Source organism: Carassius carassius, chromosome 33 (assembly GCF_963082965.1).
Source record: "Carassius carassius chromosome 33, fCarCar2.1, whole genome shotgun sequence".
NCBI lineage: Eukaryota > Metazoa > Chordata > Actinopteri > Cypriniformes > Cyprinidae > Carassius > Carassius carassius.
In genome coordinates, this window is record NC_081787.1 from 10,977,965 (window position 1) to 11,002,006 (window position 24,042).

The 24,042-nt window shown below is 37.0% G+C and overlaps 1 protein-coding gene across 1 annotated transcript in view; it reads left to right on the forward strand.

Annotated features, from left to right (window-relative positions):
- LOC132113722 (protein diaphanous homolog 2-like) overlaps positions 1-24,042 on the forward strand; it is a 447,692-nt gene that overhangs the window by 369,110 nt on the left and 54,540 nt on the right. Inside the window, exon 24 of the mRNA XM_059521662.1 lies at positions 21,534-21,698. Coding sequence (XP_059377645.1) covers positions 21,534-21,698 — 165 coding nt within the window. The remainder of the gene's footprint in view (positions 1-21,533; positions 21,699-24,042) is intronic.

Here is a 24,042-nt window from a genome sequence, read left to right on the forward strand (position 1 = left end):
CAGTATTGTTTGATAAAGCTCCAATTCATTGTAGGTACTAATTCCAAATGATTGTTCCAAATATAGGCTTCATATTGGGGCGTGTGATCGTTTGAGGCCCCGGCACCTCCCCTCCCCTCCCTTTTTTAAATTGGATTTTGAAAATTGAAGAGCAGACATAAAACAGCAGTTATGGCTAATCTCAAATGGCAGCGTGAGGCCTTTCTCGGGATCATCCTGGTGAGGATATATATGAGCTAATCAAGCAGGCCTGTGCACGTGTGCGCACATACCAGCTGATGAGGCATTATCAGTTCCTTGTGGGATCGTTTCTGTTCGATGGTGCTCTGGTGTTCCAGCTTACCTCGCCCAGAAATCTAATTAAAAGGGAAAAATGAATGTGTATTTATAGGATTATCATGCTATGTAAACTAATATCAAACATTTGAGCAACTATTTTTTACATCAAAAACATCTTACTGCTGCATTTATCAAATTGTAATTACATTATTTAAAATAGAATGACATTTACTATTTAATTAAAAGTTATTATATTTACATTTCAGTTTCTTTTTACATTTTTTTTTTTGTTACATTAATGGTGATTTACACTCTCAGAATTTCTTTTTTTTTTTTCAAATGTTACCTTTAGGTAGACAACAGCTTGCAAAATGACACCTTTGTACCTTCCTTAAGTATTCATAACAGTACCATAAGAGTACATATTACTACCCTAAGGGTACATATTTCTACACTAAGGTACTAATATGCACTTTTTTGGGGCAAAAAAGGTGTCCCTTTGAGGATACTGGCCCAGTGACAAGCTTGGGCCAATTTTACAATTTTTACAATTTTAACACATTTTTAAAGTATGTTACGACCCTTCTTTAGCTCTTAACAATCTAGGGATTGAGAAGGGGAACATTAAACCAGTTCGGGCACCTGTCAACCATATCACTGAATGAAATGAGAAAACCGAGAGACATGAGAATCACAAAGTTAATTTAATAAAATGTAAAATAATAACCATTTTACATCAAGAAAACCAATATTTAATCAAAGATAATTTTTAGGAACTGAGGAGGACAAAGGGGAAACCTGGATTGTGCCAAATACAATAACATAATCAAAAAGGAAACTTACTAAACCATTTCCGTCTACTCCTAAACTAAAAACATAAGATCAAAGAAAAATTCTTCAACGTCCATGACGTCGTAACTAAACTGCTCTAACTACCTTATTTTCCGGACTATAAGTCACACTTTTTTTCATAGTTTGGCTGGTCCTGCGACTTATAGTCAGGTGCGACTTATTTATCAAAATTAATTTGACATGAACTGAGAGAAATGAACCAAGAGAAAACATTACCATTTACAGCCATGAGAGGGCGCTCTATGCTGCTCTGTGCTCCTGTAGTCTATACTAAGCAGCATATAGCGCCCTCTCGCGGCTGTAAACGGCAATGTTTTCTCTTGGTGCTTGGTTCTAAATAAATGTGACATATAGTCCAGTGCGACTTATGTTTTTTTCCTCGTCATGACGTATTTTTGGACTGATGCGACTTATACTCAGGTGCGACTTATAGTCCGAAAAACACGGTAATCAAACAAAAATACAGAGAGTGGCACAAATCCCTAAACTAGTGTGCATATACAAAATTCCATCGAAATGTGTGTAAATGTATGTCACGTGACCTAAACCCCTTACCTAAGCGACCTAAACCTTACCTAAACCCCTTTCCTCCTTCCAACTTAACCCAGCTTTGAAGAGTTGTTTAAAACTTTCAAAGCTCACACATAAGAGTTCAATCACAACAGGCAATAGTCACATGACAAACTCACTTAACAAAACTAAGTCAAACAAGGCAAAATCAAAGCAAAAAGTCTCTCTCTTGCACTGGCAGTAGCATCTCCCTTAAGTAGCGCTTCCCAAGGTGTCAAGCATCGGGATGATGAGGATCACGCCCTCACAGGGCACACCCAATCAACTCGTCACAGATGATTGACAGGCCAAACAGCAAATCAGCAACGGTCTGTTAGAGTGACAGTAAAAGAGAGGCTAAAAGACACCAAAAAAGATAAACAAAACACACAGAAATGCTAACCGTCCCCAAAGACATAACACAGTACAACAATGTCATTTGTACCCATGAAGGGACAACTTTGTGCCTTATGTTGCTTTTTCACTAGATGGTATGGCTTGGGTCGGCTTAGTTTGCATTCCTACTGCAGTTTAGTACTGCTTTAGATTGGATGGAATTAAAGACATGTTGCTATAGTTGCTACGCCTCTACTGCCTTAAAAAAGTTCTGCGTCATCCTATCTGACTATCAGTGAGAGGAATGTATGTACTGCCTCTACAGACCACAAAACAGACATTATTATTATTACTATTTTTTTTTTTAAGAGCTTGTTCGAAACTGTTGCGTTCATTCAAAAAAAAAAAAAAGTTGTGTTTAATCCTTGTAAGTTCAATGACGCAGGTAGTGACGATTATCTCTGACAATCAGTGATCAGCACATCACATTTTGGTAATGGTATGGCTCGCTTGGAACCTCAGCCAAGGTGGTACTTAAGAAGTACCAAGTACTTTTTTTTTTTTTCTGAGAGCATATTATATGGGTTCATTACAGTATATCGTTGTGACTTGTAGATATATTGAAACACTGTCAAAACTGGTTGTGTAATTTTCCGGGGTGTAATTTTCCTTCTCTTTCTCTACTTTTTGTAAGCTTTAATTAGCACTCAAATTAATAAGTTCAGAGCTCATATCTGCTATTTTTGCAATACCAAGATAAATGTGAAAATGAAATGCAAATATGTTCTGGTTTATTTCTGGTGTTTTTGTTTCCAGTGCATATTGTTATTTGATCAATGCAATGAGATGTGAGAAGAATGTTTTGTGTAATTACTGTCAGCAGAGAGACTGTTAAACTGCAGTCTCTTGCTCTGGCTGATTTATTCATGGAAAGAAGCCATTTTTTTTTTTGTATGTTTACAAGTTACAACGAAAAGAATGCATATGATGTAGACAATTAAGTACCTAATAATAGATTAACCAAAGAGCAAAGCTTTTTTCTCAGTTCATATCTTCACTTATTTTGCTATAATAAATGACACAAGCAGGATGAACGAGTGCTTTGGCATTCGCAGGGATTTGCTGAAGTTAATGCAGTCTGCTAATGGAAATGAAGAAATTAACCCATCGGGTTTGGGATTTTAGATGTTTCTACTGCAGAACTCCAGATTGCAGTATAAAGCACTTATCTTTTATATATATATATATAAAACACCATTTATCTCTTAATTTTTTCCCCAGTCTCTATTCATGACAGACTAGTTCCTGTCACGTATGAAATAAGCACCTAAGTTGCCCTTGGATACAGGTCTGTATCACATCTGATTATGAATGCTTCTTTTGTATTGAAGCTACTAAACCTGTAATTCATTACAGAGATGCGTCTTTGCTAAAACATTGAAATGAATCTATTCAGCCCTTCAAGCATCTTCGGAAGAGTTTACTCATAAATACATTTTTATTTACATTTTTCCATGTCTTTCACAGAGCGTAGAACATCCGTGTAATGAATGGAAGGCTCGCTAAGTAACCTCTCTCAGGTCAACTGGAAAGTAGATAATAAAAAGCAGAGGAGAGGTAATTAGGAAAGTAAGTGGGTTAATGCGCTTTGGCTCTGAATTGCAGCGGTTAATGTTAATGAGAGGAGCCGGAGAGACTCGAAGATCCCTCATTGCGCAAATGAATGTCACCAAGTGCACAAAATGGCTGCCTCGAATGGAAATGAAGTTTGCTTATTTTCTTCCTACAGCTCATTTCTTCACCGGCACCTGCAGAAGGTGCCGAGCTCCATTTAGATTAATGCGGCTCCCATGCTGGTGGCATCTGGAGCAGCTCTTCCTGTGTAAAAAACCCCAAGTAGCTCCAGTCTGCACGTCCAATCAATCTCCCTTTTTCCCAATGATCTCTGCGGACGAAACATGTCGACTTTCACATCTCTCTGTGTCTCTTCTTTTAAAATCCTCTGTTTTCACACGGCTCGCAGACCTCTGCTAGTTATATAAATAAATGTGGTGAAAGTCTAGGTGTTTGCGGACTACTGCTATCATTTTCGATCCTTTGAAAGCATTTGAAGCATCTCTCTTAGATGCGTGTTTGGAGAATAGACGTGAGTGTTCTTTTGTGCAGGTTGAAGACAGGACTTTTCAAATGTCTGTTTACTGGGCAGGCATCAAGCTTGCCGGCTCTCCCTGCAGAGGCTTGATGATATATTTATGGATTTTTTACTCTTTTCCCTGGCCTTAATCAAAGTGCAGGCATTGAGCATGTCAAGGTTGTGTCAAACCTTTTCATCGCTGAGACACTGCCTTGTCAGAGAGATGTTTTAGCTGATCCATAGCACTCTGGATGAGCATAATGAGAGCCGATTCGTTAGTGCCAAGATGCTCGAGTAGTTCATGCAGTTTTTTTTATTTCAGGGAGAAAATGTCTTATGTAGTTGATACTACCACTGTCAGTCTGTGCTGAAGAATACAGTTATGGTAAGTGGATAGATTTATCCATTTGTTAGTGTTTTTCTCTGCTCAGTCGACGGGGGTTACAGTTAGAAGGGAAGCCACATTTAGCTGCGGCATCGATTTCATAAAAGGTTGCTCAGTGGGAAGCAGGTAGCCTGTCAACCTACGTTCTCGCCATGTACATCTCAAGAGCCAAAGTAATTGAGCTTCCCTAGACATTTAGTTATTGTAAAGGACACAATAGTCAAGTCTGTCCAGCCAGTTACATATCCGTCATCCGAAGCATTTTACCACCACAAGCTTGCTTGTTTTCCTTCTCTGTCTTGTATTAAAAAGGAGTTGCTATTTGTGTGTAAACTATGTGGCTTGTGAAAGGCTTGTTTTTTTTATATTGAAAGCAGCTGTCAGACAGATGATGCCTGGGCGCAATCCACATTTTCATTTGTACTTGTGTCTCTCTGCAGCTCTCTGGCACTGAGAAGGTACAGGTTTTTGAAATTAGATATCAACGTCTCCAGAGCCAGGTTAGAAACGGGAGAGCAAAAAATTAAGTGACAGTGAGATAGACAGATTGACGGGTTGATATAGTTTGCTTGACAGATGGTTCTACATGAATATGCCAGTGAAACAATGTTTAAAGAGGGAAGAGGAGGAGATGAGCGATGGATGGATGGATGGATGGAAGAGTGAGAGAATCTAGAATTTTGAGGGAATTATGGGGAACTGGTTGTAAGACACTTTGATACTCACAGGTATAAACACATAGCTTTGGGCGATTCATCAGCTGTCAGTGCCCAGCCGGCTGGTGTGCAGTTATCTGGGGCATAAAGGCCCTTTGCTTTCCCTCTTTTTTTCTTTTCACTTAATGGGCACAAAGCCAGCAGGGAAAAAAGCATTAATTTTCCACCATGTTGCCACATCATTACAGTAGGCACTTTCCATTAATTGAAAAATATGTATTTGTAATGCATTAAAGCCACAAGTGCTTTTTTTTTAATCAGAATTATGTAACATAAAATTCACTTAGCATGGAAAGTAACTAGTTTTGAATGCATTAAATGTCTGTAAGTCCACACACCTCCCTAAAGTGGTGTTTTTTTTTGTGTGTTTTTTTAAAGCAGCACCTCAGGGTTTCTCATGTCTTTAGCTTAATAGAAATCCAGGTCACACTTTATTTTAGGGTCCAATTCTCACTATTAACTAACCATTAACTATGACTTTTGCCTCAATTAACCCCTTATTTGCTGCTTATTAATAGTTTATAAGGTAGTTGTTAAGTTTAGGGTATTGGGTAGGATTATGGATGTCATGCATTATATGTACTTTATAAGCACTAATAAACAGCCAATATGTTAATAATAGACATGCTAATAAGCAACTAGTTATTAGTGTGAATTGGACCCTATACTAAAGTGTTACCAAAATCCACAACCTTGGATCAGCAGCATTATATCATTGCATATCCTCAACTTTATGTTACATCGTCACTCTCTCACAACATCATATAAAATGAGCAAAGGCCAGTGCCATGTGCAGGGCATGTGCTGTAACCATTACTTTTAAACTAAAATGTTCTTGATAATCTGTTATGTAAGGATGCTTTTTCTGTTAGGTGCTGAATACTGTAGGAAAGAACAAATAAATGCATCGCTTCCATCACTGTCATAACTATCCAGCATGCAGCAGCACTCGAAGTTCCCATCCAAACAGAGAAGCGTTTCGCTGTATACGCATACATTTTGTATCGTATAAGCGTTTCATCCCAGAGTGGATAAATCTGAAAACCCCGCCCTTGCGTTTTCGTCTGGGACAGCGAATCTGTATATTTTACCCCAGCCCACATCTCATGCCTAGTTAGACACCACTACACGACGTAACAGAAACAAAAACCATCAACAAGCACTGAACGATTATCTTTTTATTAACTAACATTAACACAGATTAATAAATATATTGTTACATGTTCATTTGTATACTGTGCACAAGGTTTATTTGCATAGTCCAAGTCTTCTTCCGCTTTTTTAGTGTATCTCTGTGGCAGAATTACAGTGCCACGTACTGGTCTGGCATGTATACTACATTATTTTGTGGTTTCGTGTAGAGACATATTTTTCTTGAGACGAGTGAAAAAAAAAAAAAGACCGGATAGGGAAAGCTCTGGCTTCGTGTGGACATAGCCTAAAACATTTCACATAACTCTGTCCGCTGTAAAACACCTCTGTGCTGGAGGGATATTCACACTCTCTAAAAGTGTTTGTGTGAAGGAGCGACATGTTTCTGATCAGCCCCGGCTGGGGCAGACAGCTTTTTCACATCCCCTCTGTTATGTCACAAACAAACATTGTGTGGGCGCCAGTTTCCTGTCACTCATTAGACATTAATGATTTGCAAATCCACTTGCCTTCAGGATACGAGTCTCGTTCTCCTTGTCAGTTCAACATCCTTATAAAGCTCCTCAGCTTTTGCTGGAGAAACTGAGAGATCATTTTATCTCACACTTGATTGCCAGATAATTATCAGTTAATTATTCAGAGCCTTAAATTAATTTGCTAAAAATAGTGGCTGTGCCTTCTTGTCTCCACTGGAGACTGTTCCATTATTCCAGCGCGCTCTCCTCTCCCCAGACTTGACACGGGTCGGGTGTAGATGTATGACGGGGTACCGTAAACATGATTTTCATTTGTATCATGTCTGCACTTAATCTAATCAGAGAGAGCCCGCACACAAGAGAAATGTCCCTTTTATAGCCAACAGGGTGCATGCAGAACTCTATACTTAAATTTGCTGATTATTACTCATTGGACCAGCTGTGAACATGAGCCTTCATAGATTGCTACAGCCTTTATTCACAATACACTGTATGCATTCAATGAAACATCTGTTCATGAGCTATTATGTTGTCGTCATCATGTTGTGCTGCTAAAATTTACATGGAGAGATCAAGAGAGCAGGGGGATTGATGACAACTAATAATCATATATATATCATATCACTTATATAATGAAATGTAATTATATATATTTATATAAACACATGTATGAGCCGTTATATATTATTATTTATTATTGCTGCTGAAAATTCAGATTTGCCATCAAAGGAATACATTACTTGAAAAAAGTTATTAAAATAAAAAGCAGTCAAATATTACTGTTTTACTATATTTTTGATCAAATAAATGTGGCCTTGGTGAGCATAAGAGACATTTATTTCAAAAGCATATGATAAAAAGGGGATCAAATAAGATTGGTCAGTGTGCATTTGCAGATAATTAGAATAGCCAAATATTGGGCATTTATTTGCCGGACTGATATATCACGATTATGTAAGTAGTTCAAGGTCCACCTAGCTCTACACAGGTACTTCAGTAGATTTCTTTCTTGTGGACACTTCATTAAGCTGAAGCTCCTGCGAACAAAGACATGTTTTAGTGTTCTTTTAATGGAATTCGTTGGCTTAAGGAATCGAAATGTTCCTTCAGCTCTTCACACTGGTGTGACCTGCTGTTAGGCTGAAGACTGGGAGGATGATAAGGATATTGAATGGAGCTGTTGCCTGTCACAGCACCCTGCTGCTTCAACAGGAAGAGACTGATCAATACTACACACGCTCTCTCTCTCGGTGTGTGCACATGTAACAATCTCACAGAGGCTGGCAAACATCCTGAGGACGAGTTGCCCAGCCTATCCAAATAGTTGTTCATTTGAAAGTGTCGGAATTGATTTCCTTGGAATAAATAAATAGGCTCTCATTAAAGCAATAACGACGACAAGATAAGGAATGAAATGAAATAGAAAACAAAAAGGAGAAAGGTTCGCTTTGCAGTAAAAGTGCTCAGCATCGATCCAATTTGTGCAGAGCTAAAAGCATTTGAGTGCTTTGACCAGCTATTTGTACAGAAGTTTTATATGTTCAAATTAAAATGATAGACAACCTTCAATTCTACTGACATTTAAAACACTTAGTTGTCTGGAGGCGTACTTCAAAGTCAGCTCAGCATGGACTCCATCAGAACAATCCTACTAGTCTTGATTACAGGCATGCTCAGGAAATATATTAAACACCCTCCTGAGTACCACTCTCATGCTCATTTGAACCACAATCACTGATGGAAAGGTAAAATGGGGGGTATACCTTATTAGACTATTGCTTTTAACCAGCTAGGCAAACTTGTGCTGCCATTAACATGCTTAAACCCACACATTTCTTATTTTTCTTCTGTCTTTCTCCCCTTCTGTCTCAGTGATTTACCTCACATTATTAGTATCTCTCTCTCTCTCTCTCTCTCTCTCTCTCTCTCTCTCTCAAAGCAGCCTGGTGTATGCCAATGTGGTTTTCAATTAAAATGAAGAAGCCTGCAATTGTTCTCATTTCAGTAAGCTGTATGATAGCAATCTCTGAATCCAGTTGTGTAATTTGTGTAATCACATAGCAGTTTGTTAGCAGTGATAAACTGCTAGCAGGTGAAGGCATGCTGAGAGATACACTGAGAGGAGGCACCTATAGCATAAGCAACATCTTGCTTGAGGGATTCTATCAGGTGCACATTGTACATGGCTATAGGATAGATTTGTCACAATCTGTAAAACAGCACCTGTTATAGATCCACAATAGTATGCATCAGTTGTGCCTTTGAAGGACACAGAAGGTAGGGTCATTTCAATGGCAGTAATCAAAGATGTTTCTAAAATCTATAATTTAAAAAAAATATTTCTATACACCAAGGATGCATTAAAGGACTTCTTTCAAAAACATCTTATCAACCCCACACCTTTGAACTTTATAATCAGGAGTGTCATGTCCTTGTGATTAAGTTTGAGCCATTATCGTTTTGAGTAAAATTTGAGCAAAATGAATAAAATGAGAATTTCTCAATATGAGTCCTTTGGCACACAACAGCAAATCATCAACAACAACAGTAATCTTAGTAGTATTTATTGCTGTTGTACACCCAAGGACTATCAGAAAAAAAATATTGCCTACATATTTTCATTTTTGTTTCTTTATATATATATGTATTCCATTTATTTTGCTCCTCCTTTAAAATCTTACACGGATGACTAGTAATGTGACAGGGCTCCGCTGATGTGCATTACAAATAGAGCATATATGATAGAATAAATAATACTTCCGCTGATGGCTTTTTTTTCTGTAAGTATATCTAATCAACACATAGCCTTATATTTGGTTTCTGTATGTGCCGAGCCACAGACATGCTGTGATTTCACTTGTAGGCATGGGATGCTGAAATCTATTCCGATTTTTTTAAACCCTCTCTTTCCTTCTGCTTTTCACTTGGGCTTGTACCTCATACTCACTGTTTGTTCCATCCTGCAGTTTTGATGATTGTTTAGACAGCTGTCCACAAGCTCCACTTCACATGCATCTGGATACTGGCACGAGAAGCATCAGAGACCCGTCTCACAGATCCATAAATATTTCAGTTGCAGAGATGCAGAATAAATTGACAGTGAAATTGACTCTGAATCCTGCTTTTAATTTTTCAAATGAAGAGGAAGAGAGGGCCTCTCCGTGCTGATGTGACAGGAAGCGTTGTGTGAGAAGAGGTCCAGACCTCAATGGCGAGGCAAGGGGAGGAAGGAATTCACTTATCCACAGCCTTGCTGTTACCATCGACACATCACATACTGATTATTGCCGGGGGCTGAGGCTTTAATTACTATCCTGTGTGTGGAGGTGAAATTAGACCTCCAGCACTGTAGGTTAATGCGGGAGTGTAGAACACACAGCCTGCAGGAGGAGACTTGTGCTGATGCAACACATCTGATCTGCATGCAGAATTCCCTCTCAGCTGTCAGCTCCACTCACTAATAAGAGAACTGAGAGAGTCTGAGTGCCAGTGAAGGTGTGGATGTTAATATACCTAATTTCCATTTGTTTCGTGTCTGTTTGTTTGTGCCTGCTGACGCATGTCTGTGGGCCTGTGTGAGCTCTCACTTGTAGGTGTGTACTGCGACATAGAATACGTTAACATTCGTTTTGGTTATAAACAAGTCTGGCGACTGTATTCTATAACTGAAATTAGAGTGAACGTAGGCTATGTCAGGGGTTTTCAGACTGAGGGGCTACAATGGGGTCTGTAGAACATTAATGGAAAATAAAGATTTTAAAGTATGTGTTTAAGGCCTGCTTGATATTTTGTTTAAGGTATTAAACTATTTGCATAATTATTTGAAGATATTCACTATCAAATAGAAAGTAAATATTCACAGATAAATTTACTTTAGTACAAGATTTATAGCATAAGTTTAAAATACAAGTTGAAATATTACTGTAGTTGTATACATTTGTATTATTTTAAAATTACTGTATTTTTTATATCTCTCTTTATAAAGTGTAAAGTAGCTAAATACTCATATTTTGATTATACAAGTAAATGGAAAACAACATTTAGGCATGATTCAAAATATATTTTATTATACAGAGAATAAAGAATGTCAGACCAGTTTGGAATGACATTGGGGTGAGTAAGTGATGACAGAATTTTCTATTTTACACCGTGTAACTGTCACGTTAGAAGTTGTCACGTTTTTTACAAAGCTCATCGTACTGAAAAGCAAGGTGTACGCTGATTTGCCATCTATCCAGTGCATTTTGATTGGCTGAAGGCCTCAAGCATGTGATGGAAATGTTACGCCCCTTACTATACTGTGATGCCATCTCCCAGCACGATGAAACACAACCAATAAAACCCATTACAAACGAGGCATTTGTTGCATCCAATGGGGACATAATTATTGATTATCATGACTTATACGGTCTATGCATTGTGTATCACGCGGTTTAAACATAAAACCATGTCTGCATTTGTGATCGAAGTAATGACAAACAACAAGCGCTATTCTACAGTGCTCAAAACCGAGTGGCAACCTCCCGCTCTCTCTTGTGAAGCCAACACGGAAGTGACTGAAACTGTAATTCATCAACTGGCCGCTTGAGGTTGGCTGCAAAAGGGAGTCAGTCCCATGGTACAGTCTATGCTCAAAACTTGCATTTGAATCATCAGTGGCAAATTTTTCAAATATGTAAACGTACTTACAGGCTTTGAGTCAATAGCATCAGACTGTCCTTACAAAGTTGGAACTGCCCCACTTTATAGAAACAGCATTTGTGCACTGAAGTTTTGTAAGCTACAGGATCAGGAAACAGTCCTCGTCCTGTAAAATGTGCTGCACCATCTGAATATTTTGGTTGAACTGTTCTGGAAAAAAGTGTTGCAAATACTACTTTACCACTGATTTCTAGTTTCTAGTCTTTTTGTAAGGCCAAACAAAGTAGTTTCACTTTCACACAAAAAAACACAGCATCTCCATAACATGGCAGCAGCGGCAACAGTGAGAATAAAAGTTACGCCTTCTCTTTTTTCGTAAACATTTGGGCAGCATTGTGCAAATCTTCCCACTTCATGATGTAAACATGGCATGTTTAAATGAGGCGCTTACCTCTCAGACTGTACGGGCCAGAGGACAGCGTCCAGAGAAGACGCTGGCAGCGAGTAACTGGGAGACTGGGCAGAAATCCAGGTACAGTAGCTCACACGACAGGACATGACTTGACAATGCAGGATTGGGCTTGACTAAATCACACAATTGACAGAGTAGAGTAGCCAAGAGACTGACATCAAAGCACAATAATCTGGCAAAATACCTCGTAACACGCAGAGAAAAATTGAGAGGAAAATCAGTGTAAAGAGGGAACAGGTGCAGTCCCAATCAGTGCGAGCGCTGATTGTGATCGCGAACAGATGAGCCTAGGATAGCACAGCAAGAAATAGAAAAGAAAAGCAAACTAGAGTCAACCCAGGCTCATGACAGTAATAGTAATTTTTTAATAAAAATTATAATAATAGTTGTATATATTTAAGGAAGGGAGTTCTCAATATGTGATATCTTCATATTTTCATATAGTTATTTTGAGTTTGATATCCCCTTTCCTATGTGATGGTGTTTTTGTCAGATAAATCTAAAAAGCTACCCAGCACAACTCAAAATGCTTTTTAACATATCTGGCCTTGAAGTGAATGCGACATTATCTTAGACAAGCAGTCGTCTGTCTACACCGTTGCGCAAAGGCTTCTATTTCATTTCAATTTCAGAGAGAATAATCAATGTGCCTCCCTATCTTGTGTACAATCCAGAACAGGTGAATCAGCAGAAGTATGTACCATTCTTTTCTTTTCTGCTCAAATATTCCACAGCTACACAAAGTGAGTCATCACAATCTCTATGCTCATCAGCTGCATTACTGCCTGAGCAATTACCTACTTTTCCCCTTGTAAATAATTAGTTTCAGTCATGGCTGTTCTCATACTGTTCAAATCACCGCATACTAGGCTTGAGTTTCTGTCAATAATATACCATTAATCAGTAGCGTACTCTCCAAATTTTCCAGAGGTACCCTAACAGGGTCTGAGCGAAGTTTTTGATTGAGTTCAGATGCTTGATTGCATGTACAGCTGCACAATACGCCATTATTAGGCATGGAAGAGACGGCAGAGATACTATCTGACAGCCGTGGTTGTGTTGCCAGCTTTTAAGAGCAGACAGGACTGCAGACAGGACTGGTAGCGTACTGGAAAGACATGTGGCGGGAAGCTTATTGGAGGCATTTTGTTGAGCTCCATCCAAGGTGTTGTGCTAATTACTTTAGATGCTGTCCAGAAACCCTCAAAGAATTCAGAGAACTGTGACATTCAATTTGGTACAATTCAAATATTTTTCATGGTTTACAGTGAACCAAACTTTTTTTTTCTTCTCCAGTGTTTCCATGCAACAGATAAAAACTCTTGGGTTCATGAGGTATGGGCTTCTATTATTTTTATTCATGTTTGCCTGAAGGGAAGTATCATTATTTGGCACTCAGATTGTTTCATGGAGATGAATGTTAATGAGGCAGCCCATTATTTTCACTTCATAATCTATTGAATACTAGGGTTGGGTATCGAACTCTGTACTTTTAAGGGTACCGACCGAATTGCGTCTGTACTACCGAGTACCAATTAACGTTAAATCAATCAGTGCCAAATTTCGTTACCTAAGAATCCATCTGGGCACAAACGCTACAGAGAGAGAAAGAGAGAACCTGTGATGTGATGTCACCCTTGCAACTTGTTCAAACAACTCACAAGGCAAGCTGAAATATTCTGAAGTGTGGTTACATTTCTAGGCCCATACGGTTTCTGCAAAAAAGTGGACGGGATCGTGGAGTCCATTTATAAAAACGTAATTTACTCTATAGTGTGGAATGCCATGGAATTAGTAAATTTTAGGTCTTCCATTTAATTCGTATCGTGATATGAACTAGTGTCTGTGAATATTAAAATGCAAAAAGACAATATAAATATGAATCCTGCATGTTCCGCTTACCTTTGTATGTATGAATGGCGGAAACGCGGTTTTATTTACAACACAAACACTGAAGCATGCGTGACACTCGCTGTGATTTTCGGCCTCTACATTTTCACTATATGATGGCTTGAACACAAAAACTTAATCTCCAGAGCTGCTGTTAGAGTCACTTTGTGAGAATTGTACGGTTTCATTTGAGAAAACTAGCTTTGTCATACTGCAGGGTCCCTCACTAGGGGGCCCGCGGGCCAGAGGAAAATATTTGGCCCATGCTAATTTCAAATAATATGGCATGAAAATTCAAACGCAGCATGAGAAAGCGACATTAACTTACATTGTGTCTACACCGGATGGAAATGGCATGGTGTGAAGCAACCAAATACAATAGATATTATTATAATCATTGAAACCATCTGATACCAGTGGCCCTTGGCTTTGTATTGTTGGCAGAATTTGGCCCTCTGCGAAAACCCTATCATACTGTATACACACACAAACTTCATAGCACCCTGTCAAAATAAAAGTATGGTTTATGATGTAACAGAAATATATTACTCTTATATTACTTTGGTACAGTATAATCTACATCTTGAAATATTCAATTTTCTATGAAATTTAAATAAAACATTTAAATGATAAAAATAAATATTACAACCAGATGTATGACTTAATTGTAGGGAAAAATATAATACAATTATTAGCCTATTAAAAATGTTTTAAAGGAATATTCACACCATTTTTCTAACATGTATTAATTTCAACAGTAAACCTCAGTTTATTTGCAAAAAATAAATAAATTCTGGGGAAAAGAAAGAAATATGTTGTAGGGCCCTATTGTTCAAAATGTTGAAATTAAGAAATAAATGTTTTTGTAATTACACAGAGAGTAAAGTAGTGGAAAAAGTTACCGTTGGGTACCTGTACCGAATTTCAGGTACCTGTACTGGTTAAAAAGTGATTTAAGAGTCATTCAGTCAGGGTGGCACTGTTCATTTTCGTTGTCATAAATGATGCAAGTACACAGTAAGTGCCATTCAATGATTTAAAGAGTTCACCACAAAATAAAAATTCTCTCACAGTTTATTTACCATATTTATTTACCAACACAAAACTGTCATATTGCATTGTATGCCGAAAAGCAGAGGTGGGTAGAGTACCCAAAAACTGTACTCAAGTAAAAGTAAAAGTACTTCTAGAAATATTTACTCAAGTAAAAGTAAAAGTACTAGTCTTGAATAGTTACTTGAGTAAGAGTAAAAGAGTATCGGATAAAAAATCTACTCAAGTAGTTAGTTACTAGTTACTTTGGGTCATATATACTGAGCCTATTTTTATTTAGAAATATAGATAAAATGTATGTAATGTATGTGTGCGTGTATAAATGTATATATTTCATCAGCCTTTACTCCAATTTATGTAATTTATTATAAAACCCTGTCTGTTTACCTAAGTAACAGATATAGGTGTCATACCATAACATATTTTTAATATGACTGACTTTATATTAAATGTGAATTTAACATTGAAAGTTAATGTGATATAAATATTGCTACTAATCTTTCATTGTTCAGAAAGAGAGCAAATAACATTTACATTATTAAAGATAATTTTCACAGACAGTCTAGATTTCATTCACTCTCAGAAACTCCCATTAAAATCACTGAAACTGTTAACACTGTGAAATCAATATCTTAATTAAAGATTCGTACAAACATCTGCACTTTGTTGTTTCTGACGAGAGAATTCACCAGAAAGAGGTATTCAGTCAGTGAGCGAGTGAAGGAAGCACCGGCATTTTAGCGATGACTCATCGGAACACCTCTGATTGGCCAATGCTTTAATAAGCTCAAAAGAATCATGTGTGATTGGTTATAATGCGCAGCGCTGTATAAACGCATCTATCTCTGGCTCAGCGCCAGCCAGCGATCACAGATCTGAATTTAGCAGCTGATTATATGACTTGCTGAACGTACTCACGCCGGTGTGATTGTATTAAAATTAATAAAATCTTAATCGGCTATTTTTTGTCTTTTGGAAGCTGCATTCAACTTGACTCCCCTCTGTTATAAGCCACACACCTACAACAAACTAATGTCACAGTGGTATCGTGTACTTTAATCGAATGTAGCCCAAGTTATTACCTGTTAAACAGTAGACAGCACACGCGGTGTTCATCTAATAAGGATCTCCATCGCTAGCAAATAATAACCTTTGCAGATTTCAATTCAGTGCAGTTCCAGTCACGTTTTCAACGCTCTTTCTGTTCTTAAACGTTACAACTCCGAGTGAACCACTTCAGACGCTCAGCGCGTCCGGCAGGGAACTGAACGACTCATTCAAACTGATTCATGAACCAATTCACTCGTTTGCCAATTGGTTTGATCAAGCCTTTGAACAGAATTGACTCAAAAGAATGAATCATTCGCGAAAGGGCAATCGCTCATTGCCCAGAGAAAAGTAGATGGCGCGTTTGGAATAAACTGAAGCACCTAACATTTATTGCATTAAGATAAAGTAACGAGAGGAGCGTCGCCCAAAGTAACGAAGTAAAAAACCATCTTTAAATATACTCCGAAAAGTATTCGTTACCCCAAAAAATTACTCAAGTAAATGTAACGAAGTAAATGTAACTCGTTACTACCCACGTCTGCTGAAAAGTTTTTATTTTTGACTGAACTTCAAGGCTTGATTGAAGTATATACAGTACAGACCAAAAGTTTGGAAACATTACTATTTTTAATGTTTTTGAAAGAAGTTTCTTCTGCGCATCAAGCCTGCATTTATTTGATCAAAAAAAACAGAAAAAACAGTAATATTGTGAAATATTATTACAACTTAATAGTTTTCTATTTGAATATACTTAAAAATAATTTATTCCTGTGATGCAAAGCTGAATTTTCAGCATCATTACTCCAGCCTTCAGTGTCACATGTAACATCCAGTCTATCACATGATCATTTAGAAATCATTCTAATATTCTGATTTATTATGAGTGTTGGAAACAGTTCTGCTGTCTAATATATTTGATGAATAAAAGGTTAAAAAGAACTGCATTTATTCAAAATAAAAATAAAATTCTAATAATATATATTCTAATAATATATTTTCTTTACTATCACTTTTTATCAATTTAACACATCCTTGCTGAATAAAAGTATTGATTTTTTTTTTAAAAGAAAGAAAAAAAATTACTGACCAGTAGTGTATATTGTTATTACAAAATATTTATATTTTAAAAACATAGCTTCTTTTTTTTTTTTTTTTTACTTTTTATTCATCAAAGTATCCTAAAAAAGTATCACATGTTCTGAAAAAATATTAAGCAGCAGAACTGTTTCCAACTTTGATAATGAATCATCATATTAGAATGATTTCTAAAGGATCATGCGATAATGATCCTAAAAATTCAGCTTTGCATCACAGAAATAAATGATAATTTAAAGTATAATAAATTTAAAAACAATTATTTTAAATTGTAATAATATATCACAATATTACATTTTTTTTCTGTATTTTTGATCAAATAAATGCAGGCTTGATGAGCAGAAGAAACTTCTTTCAAAAACATAAAAAATAGTAATGTTTCCAAACTTTTGGTCTGTACTGATATATATATATATACACACACACACACACACACACACACACACATGCCATTAGTTGTCCATAAACCACAAAAAAGAAAAAAAGGATGCTTTTCCACCCCATTCTGCTTGGCCGAGTGCTCTAAAGCCATGAATGCAGTCCCTGTTGCCGTCCTGGTGAGATTCGGTCATCTTCCACTCCAAGCTAAGGTGGGATGCATATAGTTTGGCTGTGGGGCTTGAGGGGGAAAGACAATCCACACTAAAAGCTTAGTTGCTGCCTTTCAGCATAGAGCCAAGAGGCACATAGAAAAGCATTAAATAAACATTAATGGAAGTGGGTTAGGGGAGATTTATTAAGGGGGCTTTTTGGCCTTGCCTAAGGGAGCCATGCACCATTTTATTCACTCATACAAGCACACAGGTAAACAGACAAGGTAATTTATTGCAGTCTTCAGCGATGGTAGTGTTCAGAATCTACTTTCTGGTCATTTTTTATAATAAGACATATTGTTTTCACAAAGTTTCACAGAATTTTAAACATTTATCATATACTGAATGGATGATGTGCAGAATCTCTTCTCCAGGCTTCTCTGTTGGAATTTCATTAAAGTAGTTTTGTAACGTAAAATACGAAAGAGGATTGGGGCCAAGCAGTAATAAAAAAATATAACCATCTCAAGATTAATGTTATTGTAATGTGAGATTAAACTCAGTAAATTTAAGAAAAAATGCTGCATAAGAATGTTGAAAATAAAATCGTGTTTCGAGAAAAAACTTGTTAAATTTAGAGGAAACAAAACTCTAAAATCTTGAGAATAAACTCATTAAATTACGAGGGAAAAAAATTGTTTTGAGAAAAACTCATTCAACTTTGATGAAAAATCAAAATAAAATGTTTAGAATAAGCTAATTAAATTTTGATAATGAAGTGTAAATAAAATGTTGAATATTTCAAGAATAAAGTCTAAATAAAAAGTTGAAAATAAACACATTTGTGTCATGTTCATTTGAATGTTTCAATCATTGTCTGCAGTGGCACTGGTCCTATGTAGTAGAGCTCCTGAAAGTAATTTCTGACATGATCAACTAGAGTTTGAATCTAATTTTTATGAATTAACTGGCTATTTAGGATATTTTTCTATTTTACATAGAACGAAAAGAATGTAGCTATCTATACTGCCATTAATGGCAATGCTGTATGGTTTTAGTTCAAGGCTGCAGCTGTTTGCACTGAGTGAAAATAGCAGAAGATATTGTTTACACTAGAAGTACATTAGCCATAGATTCTATTTTACACTAAGTGAAAATAGTGATTCTATTTACTCTATGTAAAAGTAGCAGATCTTTGCAATAGCATAAATAGTCATTAGATGCTCTTTATTTGTATAAATTGTGACAGATACTATTTGCACCTCAGTATTGTTGTACATTTACAGGATGCAATAATAACAGAGCGTAAATTATTTTATTTATTAAAATGATTAAATAGACGCTGCTCTATTGGGACAACAAGTCCTTCCTATTTCCTACCTACCCAATTAATATATCATTATTAAACACTCGTTAGCCAATTGATTCCTCAAAAAACAGAGAGTTTAATCTTGTTTTATAATGACTTTAATCTCGAGATGGTTTTATTGTTCTTATTATTGCTTGGCCCTAATCCTCTTCCTTGATGAGGTAATGAGGTTAAAGGGAGTTTTTACACTTTTTGCTATCCGTTCTGTAAAGAGAAATATGGGATGTTGCTGGGGAAACTTGTGTTTCTGGAGAGAGAGACAGAGAGAGAACCAACAGACGGCGAATAATGTTTTATCCAGGAACTTCACTCCACCCCAGCATGTGAAGCAGAGGTGACACAGGTGACAAAGAAGTGTGAAGATTGTACTTTGAAAGTTCTTACAGAGGTAACGGAAAAGAGCGAGATTGAGGCAAAGAAAAAGCAAGAGAAAGAGTTGAAAGTATTGCTTTTGGAGGAGAAGCCGGGACTGATATTGGACTGTGCATGTCAGCCTTTGTCAATGTGACAAAATCTATGATGTGGAAATAATAGCCAGTGAGGGCTTGGCCCAGTCCAGTGGAACTATGTAAGACTGTGATGAGCTGTTGTCAAACACACCCACATATACTCAAAAACTTTCTTTCAGTACAGGCAGTATTTTTGTCACTGTATCCAATTGAGATTAAACCACAATGCTCTGTTGCTTTGATTTTGCTATATCCACATTCCTCATCTTAAGCAGAGCTTGCTCAAATACAAGATATTAAAGTATGTGGGGTTGAAAACATTACACAACCTGTTGAGGATTTTTGCTTCATTGTTCGGCTTGAAAGAAACAGGAAGTAATTTTGCACTTGTCAAAAGAGCTCATAAAACTCAGCCCCAAGGACAAGGATGTGCGCACATTCAGAAACTATTGCAGGTATTCAGACTCAAACACAGTTTCCACGTAATCAATGTAAATTATTTATTTATTTATTTTATTATAATGTTTTTACTATGAAGCTATGAAAATTTCAAACATTTTGAAATCTGTTGAATTAAAATTTTATGTTGAAATGTACATTTTTATGAAAAAATATTAAGGAGTGTCACAGAAGATTGATGAATTTATATTCAAATTAGATTTACATTTTATTGTGCAATAACTGTTACATTTTCAAATTTACAATTTCTGTTAAACACCTTAATATATCACATAAAAGTCCTCATATGCATGTTGAACAAGAATTCAATCTTTTTTACTGCACTTGCTGAAACCTCCATAATTTAGCTCTTTAATAATAATAATAATAATTCATTACATTTATATAGCGCTTTTCTAGGCACCTTAAAGCGCTTACATTGTCAGGGGGTATCTCCTCATCCACCACCAGTGTGCAGCATCCACCTGCAGCATCCACCTTTACAGGCTGAAATGTTGTTAGTCACCAAATGCATTTGTAATGATAAATCATGAACATTTTCATGCAGGTTTCCTGAACACTCTGCCCATCTGCTATTAGTTGGACAAACAGATAGTCCATCCCCAGATTCAGTGTTTCAGTCTTGGCATGGTGGTCAAACTCAAACAAACAGAACAATATTTTAATAGTGTTGCAGAGCCACAGTATTTACACTTTATGGGGAAATTAACCTACAATTGGCATTGTTGACTCTACATATTATTTATAAGGGAAACACTTCAGCTTTAATGATGAGGCAAATCCTTTCCTTTCAGTTCAATTTCTCATCAGAAAACACAAGAAGAATAAAATTTGATGGTTCCATTCAACCTGTTGCAGAGAGATGTTTTGGGGACAGCATTCCTATCCTATAATGACTGTTAAACAATCTGACTCACATCTGAGCGGTTGATATGAATTGCTTGAATAAAATGCCATGCATGGATTTTATATAGCTTCTCTGTTCCTTCAAAAGGCCAGACTCTGGCCATCAGCACTACTTTGAATCCAGGAAACACAATCGCCTGGAAATGGGGGCTGAATACGTGCAGCTAAATAACAGAAAGCGAGGCTCTATTGACACATTCTACCTGTTTGTTTGTCTATGTTTGTGTGGTTCATAAGAGCTGCAAGATAGCACATCCCCGACAGGAGCTGTCAATAGCCTTTCACTGAGAGAATGTGCCTTCATCTGCTCTTAAAATTACAGAGCGCAACTCTCAAAGGGGTTCAGCTCTCGCTGACCCCCACTCTTCTTTTGAAAAACAATGAAACAATGACTGCAATCAGCTATTCCCTCCAGCATCTGTGTTAGTCCCCCAGACTGTGAAACACTCCTCTATCACTCCTGCACCTGTGCTAATAGCTCAGTGCGCCAATGACTCCAAATTTAGATGGAGAGGTTATTGAATGCCTCTGTTCGTCTCGCTTGACCTCTACAGAGAAGTGGTGTTTTTTCTCAATTTTCCTGCAGGTGACCTCTTTGTTGAAGGATTGCGGGCAGGATTTGGAGGGCAGCTAGTTGCTTTGTTTGTCGTTGTTTATCCATCACTGTACAAACCCTTGTGTTTTAACATAGCTACGACAATGCACCTCTTATCCTTTCTTAACCGTATCCTTCCCACGGCTTCTCCAAGCATTCGCGAGAGCAGTATGAGAAGCTCTCCACCATGCACAAGAATATGCAGAAGCTCTACGAGAGCCTAGGGAGCTACTTTGCCTTCGACCCCCACACCGTCAGCATCGAGGACTTCTTCGGAGACCTGGCTAGCTTCCGCAACCTCTTCATGGTGAGTACAGCAGCACTGTCACTTATTTATCCTCAGAAGAGTGCTTTTATTCTTCTGCTCTTTGCACTCCTCAAGGTTGAAGAGAGTTGAATATTTTGTTCTTTCTCTAATGTGTATAAATCTGACTTTCCAAAAGAGTCCTCGAGAGCAGGTGCAGATAATATTCTAGTTAATACTTCCAATGCTTTCTCCACAGCTAGACAGAACAGGTCAGGGTTGCTGGATGGCTGTATGATTAGGTTTTGGATTGCTTTGGCAACTTCTATCACTTGGAATGTGAGAGCGCAATTCTCTTTCTAACTTCATCACTTTTCTTCTTCATATATATATATACACACAGTTTTTATCAGTACATAGTTTAAAGTAAGAACATACTACTCCAAACTAAAGCTGCTGGCCTTTTCTTAAGTGCTTATTTATCACATTTGATAAAGACATTTTCCTCATGGGGCGAGGAGATGGAAGGACAGGCTTACTGGGCAGATTAAAGCATACATAAACTGTGCTGAGAATGGAATGTATAATGTATTACCAAACGTGTGGCTCCTATGCAGATAAAAGAGTCTCAGAAGTGTCTTATCCTTTCAGAGTTTCATTAGCTTCTGTATTTGGCGGATATCAAGGCAACGCCTCCTTCCTGTCACCAGAAAAAAAATAAAATAAAACCTGCTTGGGGTTTAGACAGGTAGGACTAGGTTATTGCTGATAGGATGGGATTTATCAAGACTGAGTGTGAAACCAAGGGAGGCGTTTCAAGTACTTCTCACTGTACAGAGAAGATATGAGATTTTCAGCTAATTGATATTTTTTAAGGTACTTAGAGCCTGACTTGTATTTGCTTATTACCTATATGGGTTTTAGGGATTATACAAATGAAACTTTATGAAAATTTTATGCAGAATATTAATAAGCTTTACAGGAAATGAGTCTTGAATTGTGGGTGTAAAATTGTTATTTCTATTTGTTGTTTAACACAAGAAGAATAGAATTTGATGGTTCCATTCAACCTGTTGCAGAGAGATGTTTTGGGGACAGCATTCCTATCCCATAATGACTGTTAAACAAACTGACTCACGTCTGAGCGTACTCAAACTTGTATGTAAAATGTTAATTTTAATATACATTTTTTAATACTTTAATATTGATCTTTCATAATAATCTATATTATAGCTGTTAATATTTTCAGAATAATTTAAATTAGTAATTTGTATATGCACTACAATCAGTTTTCACCCAGAAATGAAAAGTAAATTAGAAAATAAGTTTTTAATTTATTGATTTATTCATTTCTTGGGTAATTTTTTAATATTGGCTTGAGTAGGAGAGCACAACACTTCAACACAAAACAGATTTTTTTTTTTTTTTTTTTTTTACACACACATATATATGTGTTTCTCTTGCTTCTGCCTATATTTCTCTTGCTTTTGCTTATGGGATAGCATGATGTCCAGAAGGTCTCCTTGTCTGTGGCTTCTAGCTCACCCCCTCTCACAAGAAAATATAAAACCCAACTTTCATTCGCCCAGATCAAAGTCTAGCAACACATGACACGATGCTTGAATGCTGGGAAGACCAGAGCTGGTGGAGAACACAAACATGGCTGGATATCCAGTGGCACCTTCCCTTTGTGGTATTTTACTCCTCCTGTGTGTAAATGACTCTTTCTTTCTTTCTTTCTTTCTTTCTTTCTTTCTTTCTTTCTTTTTTCCTTTTTCATGTCAAAAATCCATATACATTAGTAAGAGCTGAGGGCTGGTAAGGTTATATTGTGTTATCACATGATAAACTGACAAGCTATAAAAGTTGTTGGCTGTAACTGGCCAATCAAGAACATTTTTTCACTCACTTGGTTTTGCTGGGAAGGCCATTTGGAACCGCTGGTCCAAAAGCCTGATGCTCATAACTCTACAATAAACCTCAAATATAGCTAGATCCATTAAATTGCTTGTCACATCACATCGCCTTATGACATGATGTTTACCACATATTTCCAAATATACTTTGTGACTGTTTGTGAAAGAGAAAGGTTATTAAATGTATTTCTATTCATGATAGAGCCCTCCACATAAAATACATTCCACCATAGCATATTTATGGCACCTCTTAGTTTTATCAACATTTATCCTCAGAAATGACCCGCATTGCTGTATGTTAAATTGTTGTTTGAGTGACACATTCATTTGGTAGGACAAAAACAGCGCCCGCCTGCCAGTTCTCATGAAGCGCTCCCACTCAGATAAAAGAATCTATTAGCTATATTTCTTTTCAGGGTCAATAGAAATGATATTTGATTTCAGCATGTGAAATTTGTTTCAGATCGTCCTATCAGTTTATCCAGTGCGCT